This window comes from Balaenoptera physalus (genome assembly GCF_965194825.1).
Source record: "Balaenoptera physalus genome assembly, chromosome: 15".
Classification (NCBI taxonomy): domain Eukaryota; kingdom Metazoa; phylum Chordata; class Mammalia; order Artiodactyla; family Balaenopteridae; genus Balaenoptera; species Balaenoptera physalus.
In genome coordinates this window covers 61,619,994-61,641,025 of record NC_138894.1, presented here as the reverse complement: position 1 = coordinate 61,641,025, position 21,032 = coordinate 61,619,994, and the positions used below count along the sequence as shown (strand labels likewise).

The 21,032-nt window shown below is 37.7% G+C and overlaps 2 protein-coding genes and 1 pseudogene across 13 annotated transcripts in view; 2 read left to right on the top strand and 1 right to left on the bottom strand.

The window, feature by feature from the left end:
• SLC3A1 (solute carrier family 3 member 1) overlaps window positions 1–10,853 on the top strand; it is a 36,092-nt gene extending 25,239 nt beyond the window's left edge. For both annotated transcript variants that reach the window (XM_082427742.1, XM_082427743.1), the window contains 4 exons: window positions 181–376; window positions 2,951–3,118; window positions 4,117–4,233; window positions 10,214–10,853. In XM_082427742.1, the coding sequence (XP_082283868.1) occupies window positions 181–376; window positions 2,951–3,118; window positions 4,117–4,233; window positions 10,214–10,654 (922 nt within the window). In that variant the 3' untranslated portion in view covers window positions 10,655–10,853. The remainder of the gene's footprint in view (window positions 1–180; window positions 377–2,950; window positions 3,119–4,116; window positions 4,234–10,213) is intronic.
• PREPL (prolyl endopeptidase like) overlaps window positions 8,837–21,032 on the bottom strand; it is a 62,888-nt gene continuing 50,692 nt past the window's right edge. For 7 of the 10 annotated variants that reach the window (XM_082427731.1, XM_082427734.1, XM_082427736.1 and 4 more), the window contains exons 10-15: window positions 19,958–20,133; window positions 17,000–17,216; window positions 13,314–13,463; window positions 12,781–12,904; window positions 11,856–11,929; window positions 11,284–11,485 (exon numbers count right to left, since the gene is read on the bottom strand). In XM_082427731.1, the coding sequence (XP_082283857.1) occupies window positions 11,396–11,485; window positions 11,856–11,929; window positions 12,781–12,904; window positions 13,314–13,463; window positions 17,000–17,216; window positions 19,958–20,133 (831 nt within the window). In that variant the 3' untranslated portion in view covers window positions 11,284–11,395. Of the gene's footprint in view, window positions 11,486–11,855; window positions 11,930–12,780; window positions 12,905–13,313; window positions 13,464–16,999; window positions 17,217–19,957; window positions 20,134–21,032 lie in introns of all 10 variants that reach the window. The other 3 variants (XM_082427733.1, XM_082427728.1, XM_082427737.1) reach the window with 1 other exon arrangement.
• Window positions 17,230–19,950, top strand: LOC309644214 (sorting nexin-6 pseudogene; annotated as a pseudogene). The gene has a single exon. The product of its transcript is annotated as a sorting nexin-6 pseudogene (transcript).

Below are 21,032 nucleotides of genomic sequence, written 5' to 3'. Positions count from 1 at the left end.
TTGCCAGGTGACCCAGTTTGCCATTTCTTGGTATCTGGCTTGATTCTGCTTCCTAGTGAGCCCTAGCCAATACGGTTAATAGTACGCATTCAACATCCTGTTCATGAGACACAGCAGCTGCAAAGCGCTTTCCCAGTCTCCTGACAGGCCCTGATGTCACTGCACTGCCAACTCTTACAGGTTCATGGGGACTGAAGCCCATGGAGAGAACATTGCCAAGACCATGATGTACTACGGTCTGCCTTTTATCCAAGAAGCAGATTTTCCCTTCAACGGTTACCTCGGTAAACTAGACATGCCTTCTGGGAACAGTGTGTTTGAGGTTATCACATCGTGGATGGAAAACATGCCAGAAGGAAAATGGCCTAATTGGATGGTAAGTCCTTATGCCCAGCTCAGCATACGGTGCTGGTGTGCTTGCTGAATAGTCCTCTGAAACAAGGTGCACATTTGTCTCTAAGTGACCTTCACCTTTCCTTCATTTTGTGATTGTTTAGTGAGCCAGACGCATCCCAGCTCCTGACCAGGTTCTTGTCATTCTTCATTCTTTTCCTTCTGGTTCTGAGACTAGATAATTTCAACTGATCTGTCTCATTTGCTGATTCCTTGGTCAATTCAAATCTGTCCAGCCTGTCTAGGGAATTTTTCACTTCCTTTATTGTACTTTTCAACTGTAATTTTTGCTTTTTCCATAATTTCTCTTTATTGACAGTACCTATTTGATAAGGCATTGTTCTCATACTTGTAAGAATCCTGTAGACATTGTCCAGGTTTTGAACACACGTGTAATAGTTGATGTAAAGTCACTGTCCACTAAGTCCAGTGTTTGGGTTTCCTCAGCCAAGTTTTCTGTTGATGCTTTTCCCCCCTCTGTATGGGCCATACTTTCCGGGTTCTTTGCATGTCTTGTATTTTTTGTTGTTGTTGAAACTGGATATTTTAAATAGTAACTGTAGAAATTTTGGAAATCACATTCTCCCCTCTCCAGTGTTTGTTTCTTCAGTGACTTTCTTGGATTAATTCTGTAAACTCTGTGTTACTTGTTGTGCGCGACCATTGAAGTCTCTGCTTGGTCAGCTAATGGTTGTTAAGATTCCTTAGATGCCTTGAACGTGTTAAGTCTCCCAGCCTTTGTTGAGGGGCTGTGTGCGGGGTGGGCATGCTTTCAACACTTTGGCAGGCAGCTCACAGCTCCGCCTTAGTCTTTCCTTTCTGCTTGAGTTTCAGGGTTAGCCGGAGGAGCGAGATTAGATTCTCGGGGCTTCCCTGGCTACCTGTGCAGCCCTGTGCATGTGTGTAGGCGTCTAGATTCCAGGAAAATGCCAGAGCCTTTCAAAGCCCTTTATGGTCATCTTATTCCTAACTTTAAAGTTTTTTGGTCAGTCTCTGTTTAGCCCAGGTTGGTAACACCACCTCAGGCAAGTATAATGATAATCAATTGCTGCTGATTGTTTTTGGCAAATGCCTTGGGGATAAGACAATCTGCACATTTAGCTTTGAGTCAGATCAGATAAAGAAAAAACCCAACCAAAAGTGAGCTGCTAGAAAGGTCAAACAAACAGTGCCAGTTCTCTAGAGATGGAGCCTTTGATGAACTCAAAACCTATTTTGGTCCTCCAGTGGCTACTAGGCTGCTGGCTTTTACATTTTCTGTTGGTTTTCAAGGCTATCTTGAATCTGAGGGGAGGGGCATGAGATTATGGCCAGTTAAAATGATACAAAGCTTGCTGTTCTGAGATCCAGCTGTTTGTTTTTCTTGAACACTCCTTGTATTGTTGTAAGCCTTTCATTTCCAAGTTCTGAAAAAGTGGATTTTTACAGTTTTTGCCAGCATTCTCCTTGCTTTCATGGTAGAGATTTTTTGAGGTCCTTACTCCACCATTCCAGAAGTACCCCCTCTCTATACAAATTTTATAATGTAGTTGTAGCACATTTTTTCATATACTCATAGTCTCATATCATAGGCAACTGGACCTCAGCTTGTGAGAGGCCCTGATCTCTGTCCAATGCTAATCTTGATTTCAGTTCTGAGAAAGAAAAGTGATCTAGGTTCAGAAGACTTGAGAAATCACAGGGTTTCTTGTCAGATGCTTTGGAGATAATGAAAAGGAATAAATGGTGGAAAAGTCTGACCTAATTTTCTGGCCATAAAGATAGAAAAATACAATGGTCTATAAAAAGATAATTGTAAAGATAGTTTCAGTAAATCTAAAGAATATAAAAAGCAAGCTCCCTTTTTCCTGAATTCTACCAACCAAGTTTATATTCTCAGACTCAAGTTCAAAGTTTGGTTCTGCCTCATGACCTTGACCTGAATAAATGATGCAGTTTCTCAGAGCTTGTTTCATCATTTGTAAAATGGAAAGGTTAGGTGATTTAAATAAACTCTTAAATAAGGACTAGATGTTAAAATATGTAATCAGAACATTTAACAAAGAAATATATTTAAAAATAGGAAGTCCTATAGAAAATTTCTTCTTAGACTGTTAAATATTTTTGTAAAAGCTGATTTACCTTTTAACTTAAAAATTTTTTTGAATAGTTCAAAAATCACACACACACAAAGGGACAGATCAGAAGTCTTTCTCTCATCCCGCTCCCCTCCACCTGTTCCCTCCTTGGAGGAAACACTTGTTTCCTTTCCTGTCAATATTCTCTTATCCAAATGTGCAAAAATATTAATATGTACCCTCATAAATTTCGTCTTATTTGCAATATGAATGTGAAGTAAGCTGTTATCACCATTTTGTTGATCATAATGGCCAAGTCAGTCAGATGGTCAATTGTACAGCAAGGAGCTGGGTTAGGACTCAAATGCAGGCTTGCTGATACGAAGGTACCCATGGTTAACCACGTTTTTCTGCCTGAAGGACGTTTTGTGAAATAGGGTAAATCTTTCAGAAAACTCTGTATAGAGCTGTGCTCTTAAAAAAAAGTATCTGCCTTTCAGACTGGTGGACCAGACAATGACCGGCTGACTTCTCGTCTGGGGAAACAATATGTCAACATCATGAACATGCTTGTGTTCACACTGCCTGGAACTCCCATAACTTACTACGGGGAAGAAATAGGAATGAGAAATATTTTAGCCACAAATCTCAATGAAACCTATGATGTTGTAAGTTAATACAACTTAACCATGCACCACACCAAATCCTCATTTTTTGCCAAATCAGAAAATTTACTATTTCTATTCTGCTGCTGAAAATCATGATTACTTAGCTTTTGTTTCTCACTGTTAGGCAGTGAGAATTTTTCAGCTTTCTTGATTGGGGAAATGCTGCTTCCTGAGCCACACAACTGAATTTCTTGTGTAGAGCCCAGGATCTGCATTTCAAAGATGTTTTCCAGCTGATTCTCAGGTGCACTAAAATTTAAGAAGCCATGTTTTGAGAGTTTCGAATGCCCTCTACCTGAAATGGAGTTAAGAACATTTATTGTAGTGCTTGTCTGTATTGCTAGATCTTGCTTGGCCATAACATAAAAGGAAGAATCTTTGTGCTAACAAATGTAATGGACAGCCTTAGGCCTGAGAAGTTTAAATTTTGTTTTTGTTTGAGGCCATGGATCTCACAATTGTGTTGCTGGGCAGATGAAAGACCTTGAAGCTATAATTTGTATGGTTAGCTTTCAATTGTGAGATCCAATTTCCCTAATATTTAGTCACAATGAAACCTTTTCTATTTAAGCTCCTAAATTTGTGTGTGCACTCATGCGATAACCAGGCTAAAAAGGATAACAATCTAGGCTCACCTGTACATGGCTGCATGCCTGAATTCACCGATCACTGTATCACATTATAATGAGTTTGTAAATGGCACATTTTGGAATCCTACATTACTCATTTTTAGGGAAAAGCAGCAAAGATTCCAAGCATGTATCAATGTTCAGTTAGTAGTTTATTCACACTCAAGATGTCATTAACTATTTTCCAATTTAAAGTGTAAAACTGGTTTATGTACTGAATATTAAGGCCTTTTCCTTATGAATGCTAATGAATTTGAGTACTAGCTGAGAAATACAGGGAATTAAATACTTCTGAAGTAAATCATGGCCAAATTACATTTCTTTTAATAATCAGATCACTGTTTTTTTCTTTATGGTCTTTTGACATAGGATACTCTTCTCTCAAAGTCACCAATGCAGTGGGACAATAGCTCAAATGCTGGTTTTTCTGAAGGCAATCACACCTGGTTACCCACCAGCTCAGATTACCACACTGTGAATGTTGATGTAAGTATCAATGAAAATTTCATGCTAACTCCAGAACAGGAAATGAGTTTCTGTTGCTGACAACATACACTCACCTTGAGTTGTCTAAAACCTTAACTGATGCTCTTTAAATCAATCACATAGACTTCTTTTGCAGTTTTCGTTTTTAAGGAGTTTGCAAATCATGTTTTTGTGAAAATACAAACTGGTGCAGAAGTGTACCATATGAAGTATCATACAGAATATACAACTCTTCATTGGAATGACTTTGAGCTATGAAATATTAAGAACATTTTATGGAGGGCTTTCAGCAAGCCTGCTATCCTTTCTCTGTTCCCACCCCTCAAAAGGAAGGAGAGAAAGTAAGAGATCGATCAATCAATCTAGGGTAAGATTCTTGAGAGCAAGGCTGTTTACCTACAGAAACTGAAGCATGAATAATCCCTAAAAGTAGCTGTTCCGGAAAAGCATACCCTTCAGCTTTTGCCTATACTGTTTTCTGTTCTCATGGTGATCAACTTTGCCAAGTTCAGCAAACAAATTTCTTAAACAGGAATGCATTAATTCCAGCAAAGTGCTAAATACATTTCCTTAGACCAGAAAAATATGAAATGGCTTCAGGTGAGTTTCAGGTGTTTTCACTGGAAAACACAATCTAAACTACTTAAGGGGGAGAGAAATTACTGGCATCACATGAGGATACAAGTTTTATAGCATCTACTAAGTATTTTGAAAACACTCCCCAGATTATTCTGATACAGAACTTCAGGCAAACCCTCCTGTTCCCACATCTCCCTGATCCAAGCACCCCAGGGATAACTTTGTTTTATATGGTCATAGGTCCTTGAAACACAAAAATTGTATATTAACATTTGCGTTTTGGATTAAGTGCACTTACTGATTTTCAATACGTCCAAATGTCCTAAATATTCCCATAGGCCAATTTGAATCCAATATGTAAGAAATCCTACATAAAAAAGTACAGCAGCAAAGATGGAAAAATGTAAATGCAAATTAAAATAATGGTCAGATTAGTCAAGTTGTTAAAATGATCATGAGTAGTGCTTGGAGGGATGCTAAATCATAATCAAATAACTGGAAGTCCCAGGCAATGCCATTTTAATAAAACACCTCCATAATATAGCCCTAGAACAAGGCGAGAATTTAAGTACTTTCTAGAAGATAGAAAGTAAAATTAAGATTACAAAGAAACAAGAGCATAGAAACCATAATCTAAAATACACAGGAGAAAACAGCACTGACAGGTACAGGTGACAGCACAGCAGGAATGTTCCTCCACCGCTGCAATTGGCTGCCCCAGAATTTGCCTGAGGAAAAAACTCAGGGCCTGTTTGGTGATCATACTCGTGTTGAATGAGTAGAGCAAAGCTTGAAATACTGTTAAACTTCTACAACAACAGCTGAAGGAAAAAAAGGAGAAGAAAACCTAATTCCCTGGGATGATTCACTGAGGAATGATCTCCAAAATAAGAGTTTTTACTCCTCAGTTCACAGAGGCCTTAAGAGGAGGGTAGGACCCTAGGTAGCTGGTCACCATTAAACAGGAAAAGAACCCCTACACCCCAAAGACAAACCAGACCTACCTCCAACTTAGCTTCTCACAGTAGAGGCAGGCAACTGAAGACAGGCAAACAAGGAGTATCAAATACAAAAGTAAATGAATCACCAAAAATCACACTACATTTGAGAAAAATTAAGACCATGAAAGAGAGACACCATTCCTAACAAAACATTGTAGAAAGCAAAGAAAATATAACATAAGACTTCATTATTAGTAAAACTGCTCCCTCCCTGATAGACTATTGTTTTATGTAGCCCTTAACACTCTTTTAAAGAAGTGATTAGATATCTTAGAAATACAAAAATATTGTCAAAATAAACAATAAAATAGAAGTTCTAAGTAGTGTGCTGGAAAACTGACTCAAGGGTTTATCCCAAAATGTACTGTAAAAAGGCAAAGAAGTTTTTTTTTTTTTTAAAACACAACATGATTATATTTTAATTCACAATCAAAATACAAAACACCATAGTAAATTGATAGCAATAAAAAAGGGCTTTTCATTTGCATTGCATGTAACAAAAGACATTGATATTCCAAGGGAAATGGAAAAAAAAAGGGAAAGAAGTTAACAGTATAAAGAGAAAATTTTTGATATGTGGAGTATAAATCTAGAAATTCCAACATATAACAAAAAAGGAGTTCTAGAAAAGAACAGAGACTAATAAAGAGAAAACCTAAAAATATACAGAAAGAAACCAAACTCAAAAATAGATTGCCTGAGAAAAGGACTGAAAATTGGACTGTCATCAGACTTCTCAACTGGATACTAAAACACATTAGAACTTTACCTTCAAAGTTGTAATGGAAACTTGATTCTAAACAAAGAATCCTATATCCATTCAAACTAGCATTCAGGAGCAAAACAGATGGAAAAGCAAGGACCCAAATTTTACCATGTATAGCCAGTTCCTGAAAGAGAAATTGGGGACTCCAACAAAACCAAAAAGGAATCTAAAAGGAAGACATGATGTATAAAAAACATAGTGAGGAAAGGAACCAACAAAACTTAAGGATGAATAATTTTTGATACATAATGTAAAATAAGGTATTCTGGAGTAAAAATCTTAGTGATTTATTTCTATATGGGAAATGGTGGCAGGGAGGGTGTGTGCGTGTGAGAGTGAGCAAACGCACATGCGCGCAGGCTGACGCACTTTACAAGGATGGAAACAGAGTAACTCACTCTAGATTTGAGCTGTCCAATAGCCACTAACCACTGTGACTACTAAAATTAAACAGAATTAAAAGTTCAGTTCCTGTTTAACACTAGCAACATTTCAAGTGCTCAGTAGCTAGTGGCTACCATATTGTACAGCACAGAAACAGAACTTTTGTCACTGCAAGAAGTTCTACTGGACAGCACTGCTCTATATGTTGAAAAAAATATGTTTTAAATGGTTATTACAGTTTTAAGGGTAACAATCAGAAGAAAAGACATAAATGCGTAATTTTCGAAGGATACTGGAAGGAAAAAAGTTACATAAAGAAAACCAATTGATCCAATAAAAAGCTAAAGAAGAAAATAAAACACTAGTACAACTAAAATAAAACATTAGTACAACTAAAATAAAAAATAAGGCTACAGGATTATGTCTAAACATAGTAATCACAGATATAAATAGGTTAAATTCACCTATAAAAGATATAAACTCTTAGATTAGAAAATAAAGACAAAATCTGACATAAGAGACATAGCTAAAACAAAAGGACACAGAAAGAATTAAAGATATTACAGGCAAATGCTAACAAAAAGAAACCTTGCCACCTGGCTGTAGCTTTCAAAATAAAAAAATGCACATACCCTTTAGTAATTTCATTCCTAGATATCTGTATCTAGGAGTACCTGCACATGTGGAAAATGATAAATATTCAAGGATCTCTACTGCAGCACTTTTTTTTTTTAAAAGAAATATAAATTTATATAACATGATTTTTAACCTATCCAATTGGTAAGTATTTTTCTTTTTTTCAAACATCTTTATTGGAGTATAATTGCTTTACAAAGTGAATCAGCTATACATATACATGTATCCCCATATCTCCTCCCTCTTGCGTCTCCCTCCCTATCCACCCCTCTAGGTGGTCACAAAGCACTGAGCTGATCTCCCTGTGCTATGCAGCCTCTTCCCAATAGCTATCTATTTTACATTTGGTAGTGTATATATGTCCATGCCACTCTCTCACTTGGTCCCAGCTTACCCTTCCCCCTCCCCATGTCCTCAAGTCCATTCTCTACGTCTGAGTCTTTATTCCTCTCCTGCCCCTAGGTTCTACAGAACGATTTTTTTTTTTTAAGATTCCATATATATGTGTTAGCATATGGCATTTATTTTTCTTTCTGACTTACTTCACTCTGTATGACAGACTGTAGGTCCATCCACCTCACTACAGATGACTCAATTTCGTTTCTTTTTATGGCTGAGTAATATCCCACTGTATATATGTGCCACATCTTCTTTATCCATTCATCTGTTGGTGGACAGTTAGGTTGCTTCCATGTCCTGGCTACTGTCAATAGGGCTGCAATGAACATTGTGGTACATGACTCTTTTTGAATTATGGTTTTCTCAGGGTATATGCCCAGGAGTGGGATTGTGCAGCACTGTTTTTGATAGCAGAAGACTCTGGAAATGATTTATATATTTTATCAATAGAAAGCCAGTTGAATCAATTATGGTTAATCTATACAACAGACAAGTATGCAGCTGTGAAAAAGAACGAGGGAGTTCTCTGTGCATTGATAAGAGACCACCTCTAACATGTACTAAATAATTAAAAAAACCGGGTACAGAATGGTAACATGCCACTATTTGTGTAAAGAAGGAAAAAGTATGTCTACCTATGTCTGCACAGGCACGGAATGTATCATTTCATATGAAACATACAATGAAAGAATATAAACAGTAATAGTGTCTATCTCTGGGAGAGAAAATGGGAAGCTAGGGGATGGTGTTGAAGAAAACCATTTATATATTATTCTTAAAATTGAATTTTATATTGTATGCATGCATTTTCTATTTAAAAAAAATAAAGTTACAAAAAGCAGGTGTGGAAATATTTAATAGCAGACAAAATAGAATTCAATATGAAAAGCATGAGACAAAGGCAATTTTCAAAAACTGATGAAAGAACATTCCACTATAAATCATGAATCTATGCATCTAACAATAGCTTCAAAATGTATAAAACAAGTACTATGAGAAATGCAAAGAAAGACTGATAAATCCACAATTACAGAGAGACACTTCAACATACTTCTAGAAAGTGGTAAATTAAGTAGACAAAAATAATAGTTAACACTTACTGGGCACTTCTTATGTGAGTGGCACTGAACTGTGCTTTTTCATGCATTATCTAAGGCTATAGAAAATGTTAGTAGTAATTTGACAAGTCATATACATATACCATATACATGTACCATAAACACCTTTGTACCTGATAAACACAGAATAAACTTTTTCAGACATTCATTAGATATTCACTAAACACCACACATTACGCACCTGCCCCAAACAACCACCAGTACCACTGAGGTCAACATGGCTGGCAAGACTACAATGAAATGAATGCTATCACTGATTTGGCAACAGCTTTTATGAAGACAAATTTGGCATTACGTATCAAGCATCCATACTCCTTGACATAATAATTGTCTTTCTGATATTTATATCTTAAATAAATAATCCAAATATGGGGGAAGCGTATTAGAAACTTGAATGTCAAAATGAAAGGGAATGATTAGGTATCGTATAACCATTCATTAGATTATTATTCTGCCATTAAAATGACATTTAATATAATAACAAAAGATGCTTGAAATGTTAAAGGAAAACAAGAAAAATACATTAAATTATGTATATTTTATACAGCTGTAAAATTAACCCCAATCTTCTTTAATGGGCATATTTTAACTTTCACTTTAGGCAGCATTTTGCTTTGCATCCCTTTCTGCAATTTTCTGTTCATAATTAGCATCTGTTAATGTTACACCAACCTACACATTATTCTACAAAAGAGAACAGAGAAGCCCCAGTTCACCAGAGATTCTCAGAGTCCATGGCCATGATGGCTGCTTTTCTGCCAGTTAAATATAGCATAAAGGGACTTTCTTTAGGCAAGTTAAATATCCATTAACTTAGACACGGACATTCAGCGGAGTCAAATTTGGCCTCTACATCAGCTCTGGCCAAGATGTAGCAGAGAACTGTGCACGCAGCAATCCCTCTCAGACAAGGTGAAACCCTGAATTTGTAGTTTCTATGGGTAGTTAAATAAACTATTCTTACCTACTTATTAATACTTAAAAGTTGGTAGTTGTTTTAAGGGTTAAAATAGAAGCAATTTTTTTTGGGAAATAATTCCTTATTTGATACTCTTAGAATCAAACATTTATGTGAATATTCTTTTTAAAAAAAACAGGTCCAAAAGACTCAGCCCAGATCAGCACTGAAGTTATATCAAGAATTAAGTTTGCTTCACGCCAATGAGCTGCTCCTCAGCAGGGGCTGGTTTTGCTACTTGAGGAATGACAACCACTTTGTTGTGTACACAAGAGAGCTGGACGGCACAGACAGAGTCTTCCTCATGGTTCTGAATTTTGGAGAATTATCAGTGCTAAGTCTAAAGGAAATGATTTCAGATATTCCCACAAGAGTAAGGATAAGGTTAAGTACCAATTCTGCCTACGAAGGCCGTGAAGTTGATACACATGCCATTACACTGGACAAAGGAGAAGGACTCATCCTTGAATACAACACGAGGAATCTCCTTCATCACCAAACAGCTTTCCAGGACAGATGTTTTGTTTCCAACCGGGCATGCTATTCCAGTGTACTGAACATACTGTACAGCTTGTGTTAGGCACCTCTGTGAAAGAGATGGAGATGCTGGCATTCTGTTCTATTGTAAGCATTTGCAGTAACTTCACGTACAGCAGCATGCTGCTGGGTGAACTTTATGAGCGGTAATTAATTTTTAGATATTTCTGTAGCTTGAGTGGAACTGCTTTAGGAAAGGTTCTCAAATGTTTTTCAAGAATAATAAAGTGTTTAAAAGAAAATTATCCCTTGCAGGAACTTGTAATTTTTTTGAGTTAGCATCAATAAGAGATGATCAGAGCACCTCAGGACTCCAGAATATTAAAGAGATCTAATGAATTTTAATGTGAGGAATATCTTCTTCTTCCATAAAATGCAGGTACAGAAATTGGAGGATCACTTAACTGCCAGAGTATCTAAAAATGTTCACTAGCAAAGAAGCAGGACCTTGATTTGTAAACTGTTCAAAGAAAATCAGAGTAAAACAAACCTGTTCTGATGCGGGAAAGGGGAAAGTTCTGCTGTCACCAATCCTTCCTTCACTCCCTTCTCTATGTCCTTCTACAGAGCATGGTTTGAAAACTACTTTCCTAGGTTAAGGGGCATGTGCATCAATGAAGACAATGGTATAAGCAAGTGAGCTGTATACAAAACAAAATCTGGATGGAGAAACAAATTTTAAAAAATTATTTACTAACTTAAAAAACTCACTTTTGTTAATGTAACTGGAAATATGACTATGAAATATTTCAGTGTGTTTCCAATTTCCACTGAATGCAGCATTTCAGAATTTTAGATATTTCTTAAGATTCTCAAAAACACTGGTGCTGTCAAGTCCAAGTTCCTCGTACAGGAATTTAATTTGGGCTGTAATCTAAAAGAAACACATTTAAAAAATTAGATAGAAGGCCTTTGTGGTAAAACTCCAGTGTTCAAGTCTCTCCTTGTCCATCCATCTTCACCTAACCCTGAAGTCAGCAATTTATGGCAAAGGTATTTTTTATTTGGCACAGAGGCAGAAAGCTCCCAACAACTGAGATACAACTACTTTCTCTGACAGAGCTCACTTATCAAGTACCTCTTCTCTTTATTGACTCTGAGTTCCTCCTTCCCCCTCAGGTCTCAGCCATAGACCTGACAGTTGGTGAAGCAGCCGGCACAAACCCTGCTGCAACCACTGAAAGGCCGAGTACAACACATCACTAATTGGGCATCTGTCAACTTAGAGGGGCTTGATAGCATACCTTTTTGTGAGAATCCTCAATCACATGATTGCCTCCAGGCTGAATATCTAAAATAATATTGGGGGCTTGATAACCTGAAAGAGTTAACATATGAAACAATTAGAAGGTTTTCGGCCGAGACCCACCCATTTCACCCGGCTCCTTCCAAGCACTCTGTTAAAATAATAGTGAAGGAGAAAGGCATAAACCACCACCACTAACAACAACAAAGACAGGAGAGGTGGGGAGAGCAGTAGAAAACAAATTTTTGAAACAGGAAAAGCAGGAGGAGGACCAGAGGCAGAGGAAGCTGGATGGAAGAGACTACAGGGCTACATGGAGAAGGAAGCCAATCGGTCTTACGGAATCTGAGAGCCTTGCGACCTGGAAACACCAACTATAGCAATGGGTGAAGAGTGAGACACAGAACTGAATACAGGGCAACTGTCTGGAAACTTGTATGTGAGACCCTCTGACTCTGAGCCCAGAAGGTCCTGGCATGTCTTGCCAAGGAAAAATGGTAAGAGTTCTTGTCTAATAAAATTGAAAGATCTAGAGAAAATTAAAGCTGCTAGTTTGGGCACTGAAGCTCCAGAGCAAAAACTTCAGAATTTGTTTTTAGAGATTCCCAAGAATAATAGCTCAATTAATTTTGTTAAAGAATGAATGATATGATACGGTATGATAGTACACCTCCAAGTTATGTAGATATTCAAATTTACTTTTTTCTTTGTGCCTTGCCTACCTTATTTTAATGCTGTCCTTTGAAAAACAGGCGAGGCAGTTATAGTTATTACATTTGCTTCAAATGGGTAGTTGACATAGGAAAAACAGTGATTTGTCTAGAATCATGGGTGATTGATTTGGTCTGCAGTACTACCCTGAGCAGTACACTGAAGGTGACAGTCCATGTAGCTACATCCCCTGCTCCCAGGCGGTCTCCTACCTTCCCCGGTGTCCTTAGCATGCTCCACGATGGCTTCCTTGAGTTTCTCAGTATAGTTTACAATTCCTTTCAGAGGCACACGTTCGTCATTTTCGTAAGCTGTAATGTGAATCGAAGGATAATGCTGAAAGAAAAGAGATGTACAAAGAATTTATATTATTCCTTATGGTCCCTTTCCACCTTATGGATTATGAAAAACAACTACCTCCAATTTTTTTTTCCCTAAGTGCTAGAATTTTTTTTCTCATTTGATATTCTTGAGAGATATATGGCATCACAATACTAGACTATTTGTTACCTGGAATAACCTTTTCTTGATTAGTGAGACCTTGATCTTATTGAATCTAGTCTCCTGAGCTATTAAGTTGAAACAAACATGGAGTATGAGCAGAGAAGGGGCTGAAAGGTGTTTGAGTATTATAAGCAGAAACAATCTAAGGCCTTACTAAATTCCGGCTGTGGCTCGGGTAAATATCCTTTTCATTATTCTCTCTATCACTTCAGGATAGTATATCATAACTGTCTTTCACTACCTTAGGTTTAATGTTTTGATAGGGACAGTAACGTTTTATGTAGTTCTTGTGTTTTTCATCAGATGAAGGATTCCCCCACTCTTCTAATTCTTCTAATGTCAGAGGAAGTGTAGTGTCCATCATGGTGTTGAGAACATCCAAGAAAGGTGCCTTAAAAAAAAAAAAGCCAGAGAAATTTAAACTTCAATTAATAAATTGGTAAAATGAGTTTCAGAAAAATACTATACTTTATGAATATACATGCTGACATCACAGAACAAAGCTCAAGAAGTTATGTACATTCCCAGGAGCCAGATTAATTAGCCAGTCTGTAACCAGGGCCTGTGATTTATAACTGGCTTTTAAGGTATTCAGACTCCTTAAATGACAAAGGGTTTATCTTCCAATTTCACAATTTTTGCTTTTAGTTTTGTTTCTTTTATTCACATAATAAATGCCACCACCTCACATCCATTAGGCTACTATAAGAAAAAAAAGTGTTGGCAAGGATGTGGACAAACTGGAACACTTGTGCACTGCTGGTGGGGATGTAAAATGGTGCAGAGAGTATGCTGGTTTCTTAAAAAATTAAACTTAGAATTCTCATATGATCCAGTAATTCTATTCCTAGGCATATATCCAAAAGAAATGAAAGCAGGGTCTTGAAGAGTACACTCCTGTTCACAGCAGTATTTACAATACCCAAAAGGTGGACGTAACCCAAGTGTCCACTGATAGATGAATGGATAAGCAAAATATAAATACAATGATACAATGAAATTCAGCTTTAAAAAGAAGGAAAATCTGACACCTGCTACAACACAATGGACCTTGAGAACATTATCTAAGTGAAATAAACCAGTTATAAAAAGACATATAATACATTGTACGATTCCATTTATATAGGAGGTACCTTAGTGTAGTCAGATTCATAGAAAACTAGAATGGTGGTTCCCAGGGTCCAGAGGAAGGGGAAATTGGGGAGTTGCTATTTAATGGGTACAGAGTTTCAGTTTTGCAAGATGAGGAGTATGGAAACTGGTTGCATAACAACGTGAGTGTACTTAACACTACTGAACTGAACACACTTAAAAATGGTTAAGATGGTAAATTTTATGTTATTTTACCACAATTAAAACTTAAAAGTAAGGGCTTTCCTGGTGGCGCAATGGTTGAGAATCTGCCTGCCAATGCAGGGGACACGAGTTCGAGCCCTGGTCTGGGAAGATCCCACATGCCGCCAAGCAACTAAGTCCACGTGCCACAACTACCGAGCCTGCGCTCCAGAGCCCATGAGCCACAACTACTGAGCCCACGTGCTACAACTACTGAAGCCCACGTGCCTAGAGCCTGTGCTCTGCAACAAGAGAAGCCACCGCAATGAGAAGCCCACCACCGCAACGAAGAGTAGCCCCCGCTTGCCACAACTAGAGGAGCCCGCGTGCAGCAACGAAGACCCAACGCCGCCAAAAATAAATAAATAAATAAATAGATAGATAGATAAATAAATAAATAAATATTTTAAAATAAAACCCCAACAACACATGAATAAACTCAGTTGGACATTTTACATAATAAAAAGGTAATAAATGCTAATTGAAGAAAATCTGAAAATTATCCAAGGTGAAAAAGAATATCACTCATTGGCTTATAACCAGTATTAAAACATTTAATAAAATGGGGGCTGCTTTGTTCATATAGCTGTATAATCTTCTGTTAACATGTTTTGCAGCTTTCTCTTTTATTAACATTAAGCAAATATGGGCAAATGCAATTCTTTTTGGCTGCCTAGCATCTTAGCTCCTTTTCTGCATTTAGAATATCCCTAACCTTATGAGACAGCCTGCCTCTCACTGTAGAGGAGCTAAATGCCAGATAGTTCCTTTCCCAGCTTTCCCTCAGAGTGAGAGTAGCCACATGACTTAGGTTTACCAATCAGACATAATGGGCTCCAAACTTTGAATGAATTGTTGGATAATTGCGTTACCTCCAATTCTTCACTATTATAAGCAGTGTGGGATAAATATTATTAAACATATATTTCTGATTATTTCCTTTCTGATTTCTTTCTTTTTTAAAATTTATTTATTTATTTATTTTTGGCTGTGTTGGGTCTTCCTTGCTGCACGCAGGCTATCTCTAGGTGCGGCGAGCGGGGGCTACTCTTTGTTGAGGTGCACGGGCCTCTCATTGCGGTGGCCTCCTGTTACAGAGCACGGGCTCTAGGCGCACGGGCTGCAGTAGCTGTGGCGCACAGGCTCAGTAGTTCTGGCACACAGGCTTAGTTGCTCCACAGCATGTGGGAGCTCCCTGGACCAGGGCTCGAACCTGTGTCCCCTGCACTGGCAGGCGGATTCTTAACCACTGCACCACCAGGGAAGCCCTCCTTTCTGATTTCTAAAAGTCAAAGGTTAGTTGCATTTTCTTTATAATTCTGCCATTACTGTCTTTGTGCATGGAGTTTTTTCCCTTCTAAGTATTTCTATTAAAAAATAGATTTACTGATCAGGAATATTTAACACTTATTTACTTAATACAAGCCCACAGTGTATAGCCCACACCCTCAAAAAAAAAAAAAACCTGAAAATAATTTACTCTCTCCATCCTAGTCATTATCTTCTAGAATATCTACGGTAGAAGAACAAAATTTGTCACCCCCAGATTATTTCAAGCTGAAAACAATCAAGGCCCAAAAGACTCAGGAAGAAATGCTGATCTTCCCCCTAACAGCCTGAAGAATTTAGATAGAGGGTGTATTACAGGAACATCACCAGATAATAAATACGGACTAGCTGTGGTGGGGAAATGCTTAGAGACCAGAGTCCACTCTGTGTCCCATGGTCTCTGCTAACCCAGCAAACATTTGTTTACCAAACTTTTGCTTTTCCACCTCCATGTGAACTGCCTTCTACCCCTTGAAGTCTTACCCCTAACATCCTCTTCCGTCTTTAGCTGAAGATGGTGTTTAAGGTGAGTAACCATGGCCACCATTCTGGTCATTTTGGTGAGTTACTCAGTCTGCTGGGTCTCTTCCATGTATACATGTTATTAAACTTTGTTTGATTTTTCTCCTGTTAATCTGTCTCATGTCAATTTAATTCTGAGACCAGCCAGAAGAACCTAGAGGGAAGAGGAAAATTTCTTTCTCCCCTACACTAACCAGGAAGCAGGAGAAAGATGGAGGTGAAATGAGCGGCTATAATTTCATAACTTTGGACATCAGGAAAAGACTATAGAGCCTTTTCAGAACAGGAAAAGATATTTCAATTGAAGTATAGGAAAATATTCCTAAAGACCATTAATAAGAATAGAGTATGTGAAAATAGAGAGCCCCTAAATCCAGGACTGAAATGTTGATGGGCAATAAGAGTCAAAGGATTTCACACATTCCAGAGTCAGTGTGCTTGGCCTGACTTCCTGGATCTGGTGTTTCGTATATGCTTTGTCTCTTTTCCACCAACTCTAAATGTTCTTACAAATAAAAAATGATCAGTGGGAACAGCCATTAATATCCTTCAGAGGAAATCCTTAAAAATCAATAAAGAACACTGTCAGGGAAGTTCTCCCAGAGCTACAATTCTGTGCTTAAAATTTAAAAGCTTTGTTATACTCCTATGCTATGGTAAAAAAGTAACAGAAAATTTTTCTTAGAGCATCTATTACTTCACGCCTCCCTATTCTGTAAACAGTAGAGGCAGAGTACTTACCTCCAAAGTCACAGCTCTCAGCAGCTCTGGATTAGAATTACACAATGCTCCCACAAGCACCCCTCCAGCACTGAAAGCAGTCAGGGTTGTTAGACTTGGCTGAGAAAAGCCTTGGCCATGAAGTGTCTTAATGCAAGCCTCTAAGTCAGCAAGGCCATTGAGTTTTTTAGTTAGACGGCCATCAGCGTGCCACTGGAGGCCTAACTCACCACCTCCCCTGAAATTAAAGGGGAAAAAAGTTTTAGTGGGGAAAGAATGTTAATGATATATAGGTCAGGGTCAGCAAAGTACAGCCTGCGGGCTAAATCTCCCCAGAGGCCTGTTTTTGTATGGCCCTTGAGCTAAGAAGGATTTTTACATTTTTAAAGGTTGGGAAAAAAAATATCAACCAGGAATATGCAACAGAGACCATATGTGGCCTGCAAAGCCTAAAATGTTTACTATTTTGTTCTTCAGAGAAAAAGTTTGCCAACCCGACACAGACAATCAAAAATTGATTCAAGGCGGTGCTGAGCCCCGGGCGCGCAGTGGGGGGCGGCAGGCGTGGGGCAGGCATGGGGGCCTCACCGGCCTGGCACTAATGTCTCCCTTTGTGTCTCCCCCACTCCATCCTCTCCCCTGGCGCGCCGGGCCCTGCCAACCCTGCAGGACGGCCCCGACTTCCTCTCAGAGGAGGACCGCGGACTTAAAGCAATAAATGTAGATCTTCAAAGTGATGCTGCTCTACAGGTGGACATTTCTGATGCTCTTAGTAAGAGAGAGAAAGTAAAATTCACTGTTCACACAAAGAGTTCATTGCCAAATTTTTAAAAAAATGAGTTTTCTGTTGTTCGACAACACGAGGAACTTATCTGGCTTCATGATTCCTTCATAGAAAGTGAAGACTATGCAGGTTACATTATCCCTCCTAGCACCACCAAGACCTGATTTTGATGCCTCAAGGGAAAAACTACAGAAACTTGAAGAAGGGTCTATGACAAAGGAAGAATTCACAAAGATGAAACAGGAGCTGGAAGCTGAGTATTTGGCAATATTCAAGAAGACCGTTGCAGTGCATGAAGTGTTCCTGTGTTGTGTGGCAGCACATCCCATTTTGAGGAAAGATTTAAATTTCTATGTCTTCCTGGAATATAATCAAGATTTGACTGTGCGAGGAAAAAATAAAAAAGAGAAACTTGAAGATTTCTTTAAAAATGTGGTTAAATCAGCAGATGAAGTAGTTGTTTCTTGCGTAAAGGATGTAGATGATTTCTTTGAGCATGAACGAACATTCCTTTTAGAATATCATAACTGAGTTAAGGATGCATCTGCTAAATCTGATAGGATGACGAGATCCCACAAAAGTGCTGCAGATGATTACAATAGAATTGGTTCTTCATTATATGCTTTAGGAACTCAGAATTCTACACATATATGCAAGTTTTTCTTAAAGGTTCAGAACTGTTTGATAAAACAAGAAAAAGTGTCAGCTGATGAGGACCTCAAACTTTCTGACCTTTTAAAATATTACTTAAGAAGAATCTCAAGCTGCTAAGGATCTCCCCTATCAAAGATCTAGGTCACTACTGGATTATGAAAATGGTAATAAAGCACTGGATAAAGCAAGAGTGAAAAATAAAGATGTTCTGTAGGATGAAACGTCCCAACAATTATGCTGTCAGAAATTTGAAAAAATATCTGTATCTGCAAGACAAGAATGTAGAGATTTTAAGACAAGAGTTGCTGCATTCAGAAAAAAATTAGTGGAACTGGCAGAGTTAGAACTGAAGCATGCAAAGGTAGTGTCATATTAAAGATTTAATAATTTAAGTGACATAATTTAGTAATGGGTCAGTTATGAAACCTTATTCTAGTTTTAAAAATAGAGAATCTTAGAAATGAGAGGGATTTTAAAGATCATCTAATTTAAACAAGAATAATATCTATAATAGATCTAATGGTCAGCTTTGCAAGACTCTAGTACCTAATATGGAAAAACAGTATCATTTTTTGACTAGTTGTTAAAAAAAATAAATCTTCCTTAAAAAAAAAAAAAAACTGACTCAACAAACATGCTTTGAGTGCCTGCTTACTATTTACCAGACATTGTGCTAAATGCAGGCCTTAAAAATATAAACAAGCAGAATCCTCTGTCCTGGAGGTCATAATTTTGCAGGGAAAGAGAACAGCTACCAAGCAATGTGGTTGCTGCTATAACAGAACCAGAACCAGAGGAGAGAACATCCACCTGTCAGGTTAGTGGTATATATAGGAGTCAGGAACATGAATGCTTTAAGGAGGTGATACCTAAGCTGAGTCTTGAAGGAAGAATGTGAGTTCCCAGAAGGGCAAAGAAAGGGAAGGCATCAAGACACAGCATGTGCAAAGGCACAGAGGGGAAAGAGGTTGTCATGTGAAAGCATGTAGCGAGGCTGGATGTGTAGGATGTGCATGGCTGGAGAGCAGGACATGTTTGGGAAGTGATGACAGATGCCACTACAAAGATAAGCCAAATCATTAGGACGTTAAATACTATACTGAGGTATTTGGATTTTTATTGTGGAGATGGGGAAGTGGTAAAGAATTTTAAGCAGAAACATATAGTACTAATAGTGTCCTGAAAACAGCTTAAATAAAATGGAAGTTAGAGTGGAAAAAAGGGAGTCCAGCTTAAGAGGCTATTTTAGAAAAACCCAAACTCAGGAGAATTAAATGGAAATAATAATGTAACTAAGAAAGTACAGAGCTCGGTTTATCTCTTCTAAAAATCCTAAAAATCTGGTGTAAAATCTGAAAAATCTACCCTTTTGCTTTTGGCATTAATATGTTACTGAATCAGGTTCTACTAGCACAGGTTTAAGAATACACAAATTCAACAATACAAATGAGAAAATAAACTTCTGCTCCCCAATATACTGTTATTTTGAACATGTGACAATACTCCAGTACTCATAGGCCAGGCAAAATGTGTTGACTCACCGAACATGACAATATGCTAATATCCATCCATCGTCCACCAACACCCGCCTTTCAGGCCTGAAATTCATTTTCAAATCCATTCCATAAGCTCCATATACATGTACCAGGAGAGGTTTCTTCTGCAAGTCCTCAGAATCCGTTTTATGGAAAATAGTCATTGGCACTAATTTTCCATCCTGGAAATGAAGATTTACTATGCAGGTAAAGAAGTCTTTTCAAACAGTTTTAACCCCAATTTTATGTGCTGCTTATTGATGTTGAGCACCAACTTCATTTAATTAAGACAAAAGAGTTACGGTCTCTAAAAATCCCTCAGGGTCCTTAATTTTCAGCTACTCTGCTGACCTATAATAGTAACTAGAAAGGAACAGCAAGAGTCTGGGTTGAAAATAGTTTATTAAATGTAGCTTTTCAGGACAGTAAAGTGACTTTAAAGAGTTCTTCACTACTCAGTATAACTAATTTTTTTTTCTTTCAGGACAAGCCAAAATACCTATCAAGGTTAGACATACTAGCATGGTATTCTTCCTATACGTCTGGTTACGTATAGGCATTTCTCATCTTTGAATATATATACAAATATGCTAATTAAAGAAGTTTTAACAACTCAGTTTTCTGTACTCAATAGTCAGAATTCTGAATCATTAAAACCTGAAATCTCTTACTGACCTAACACCCACCCACATCCTCTTCAAAGACCTATTTATTTTTAAAATGTTTAAAAGCGGTTTAAGTTTTACAAATTTTAACATCTGAATTATTTTTAGGGCAAATAACTATACTCCAGTATAGTTCACACTCAACTGACTTCCTTTCATAGAAAAAGGGTAGAAATGTTGGTTCTCACCCTGCTTACAGAAACTAATGAAAAAGCACTAGTTTACATAAGGAAAATAATATAATCAGGCCACTCTCCCCATTTTTTTCATTCCCATTTTGAAAACTTCACTTTGGGGCACTAGAGTGTTATCAAATAAGGAAGAACTCTTCCTCTCATTATTATACCCGTTATGACAGCGTAACTGAATTTTCACTTCTCAGTAAGATTCATTCTTATAAAATGATGCAGATTAAT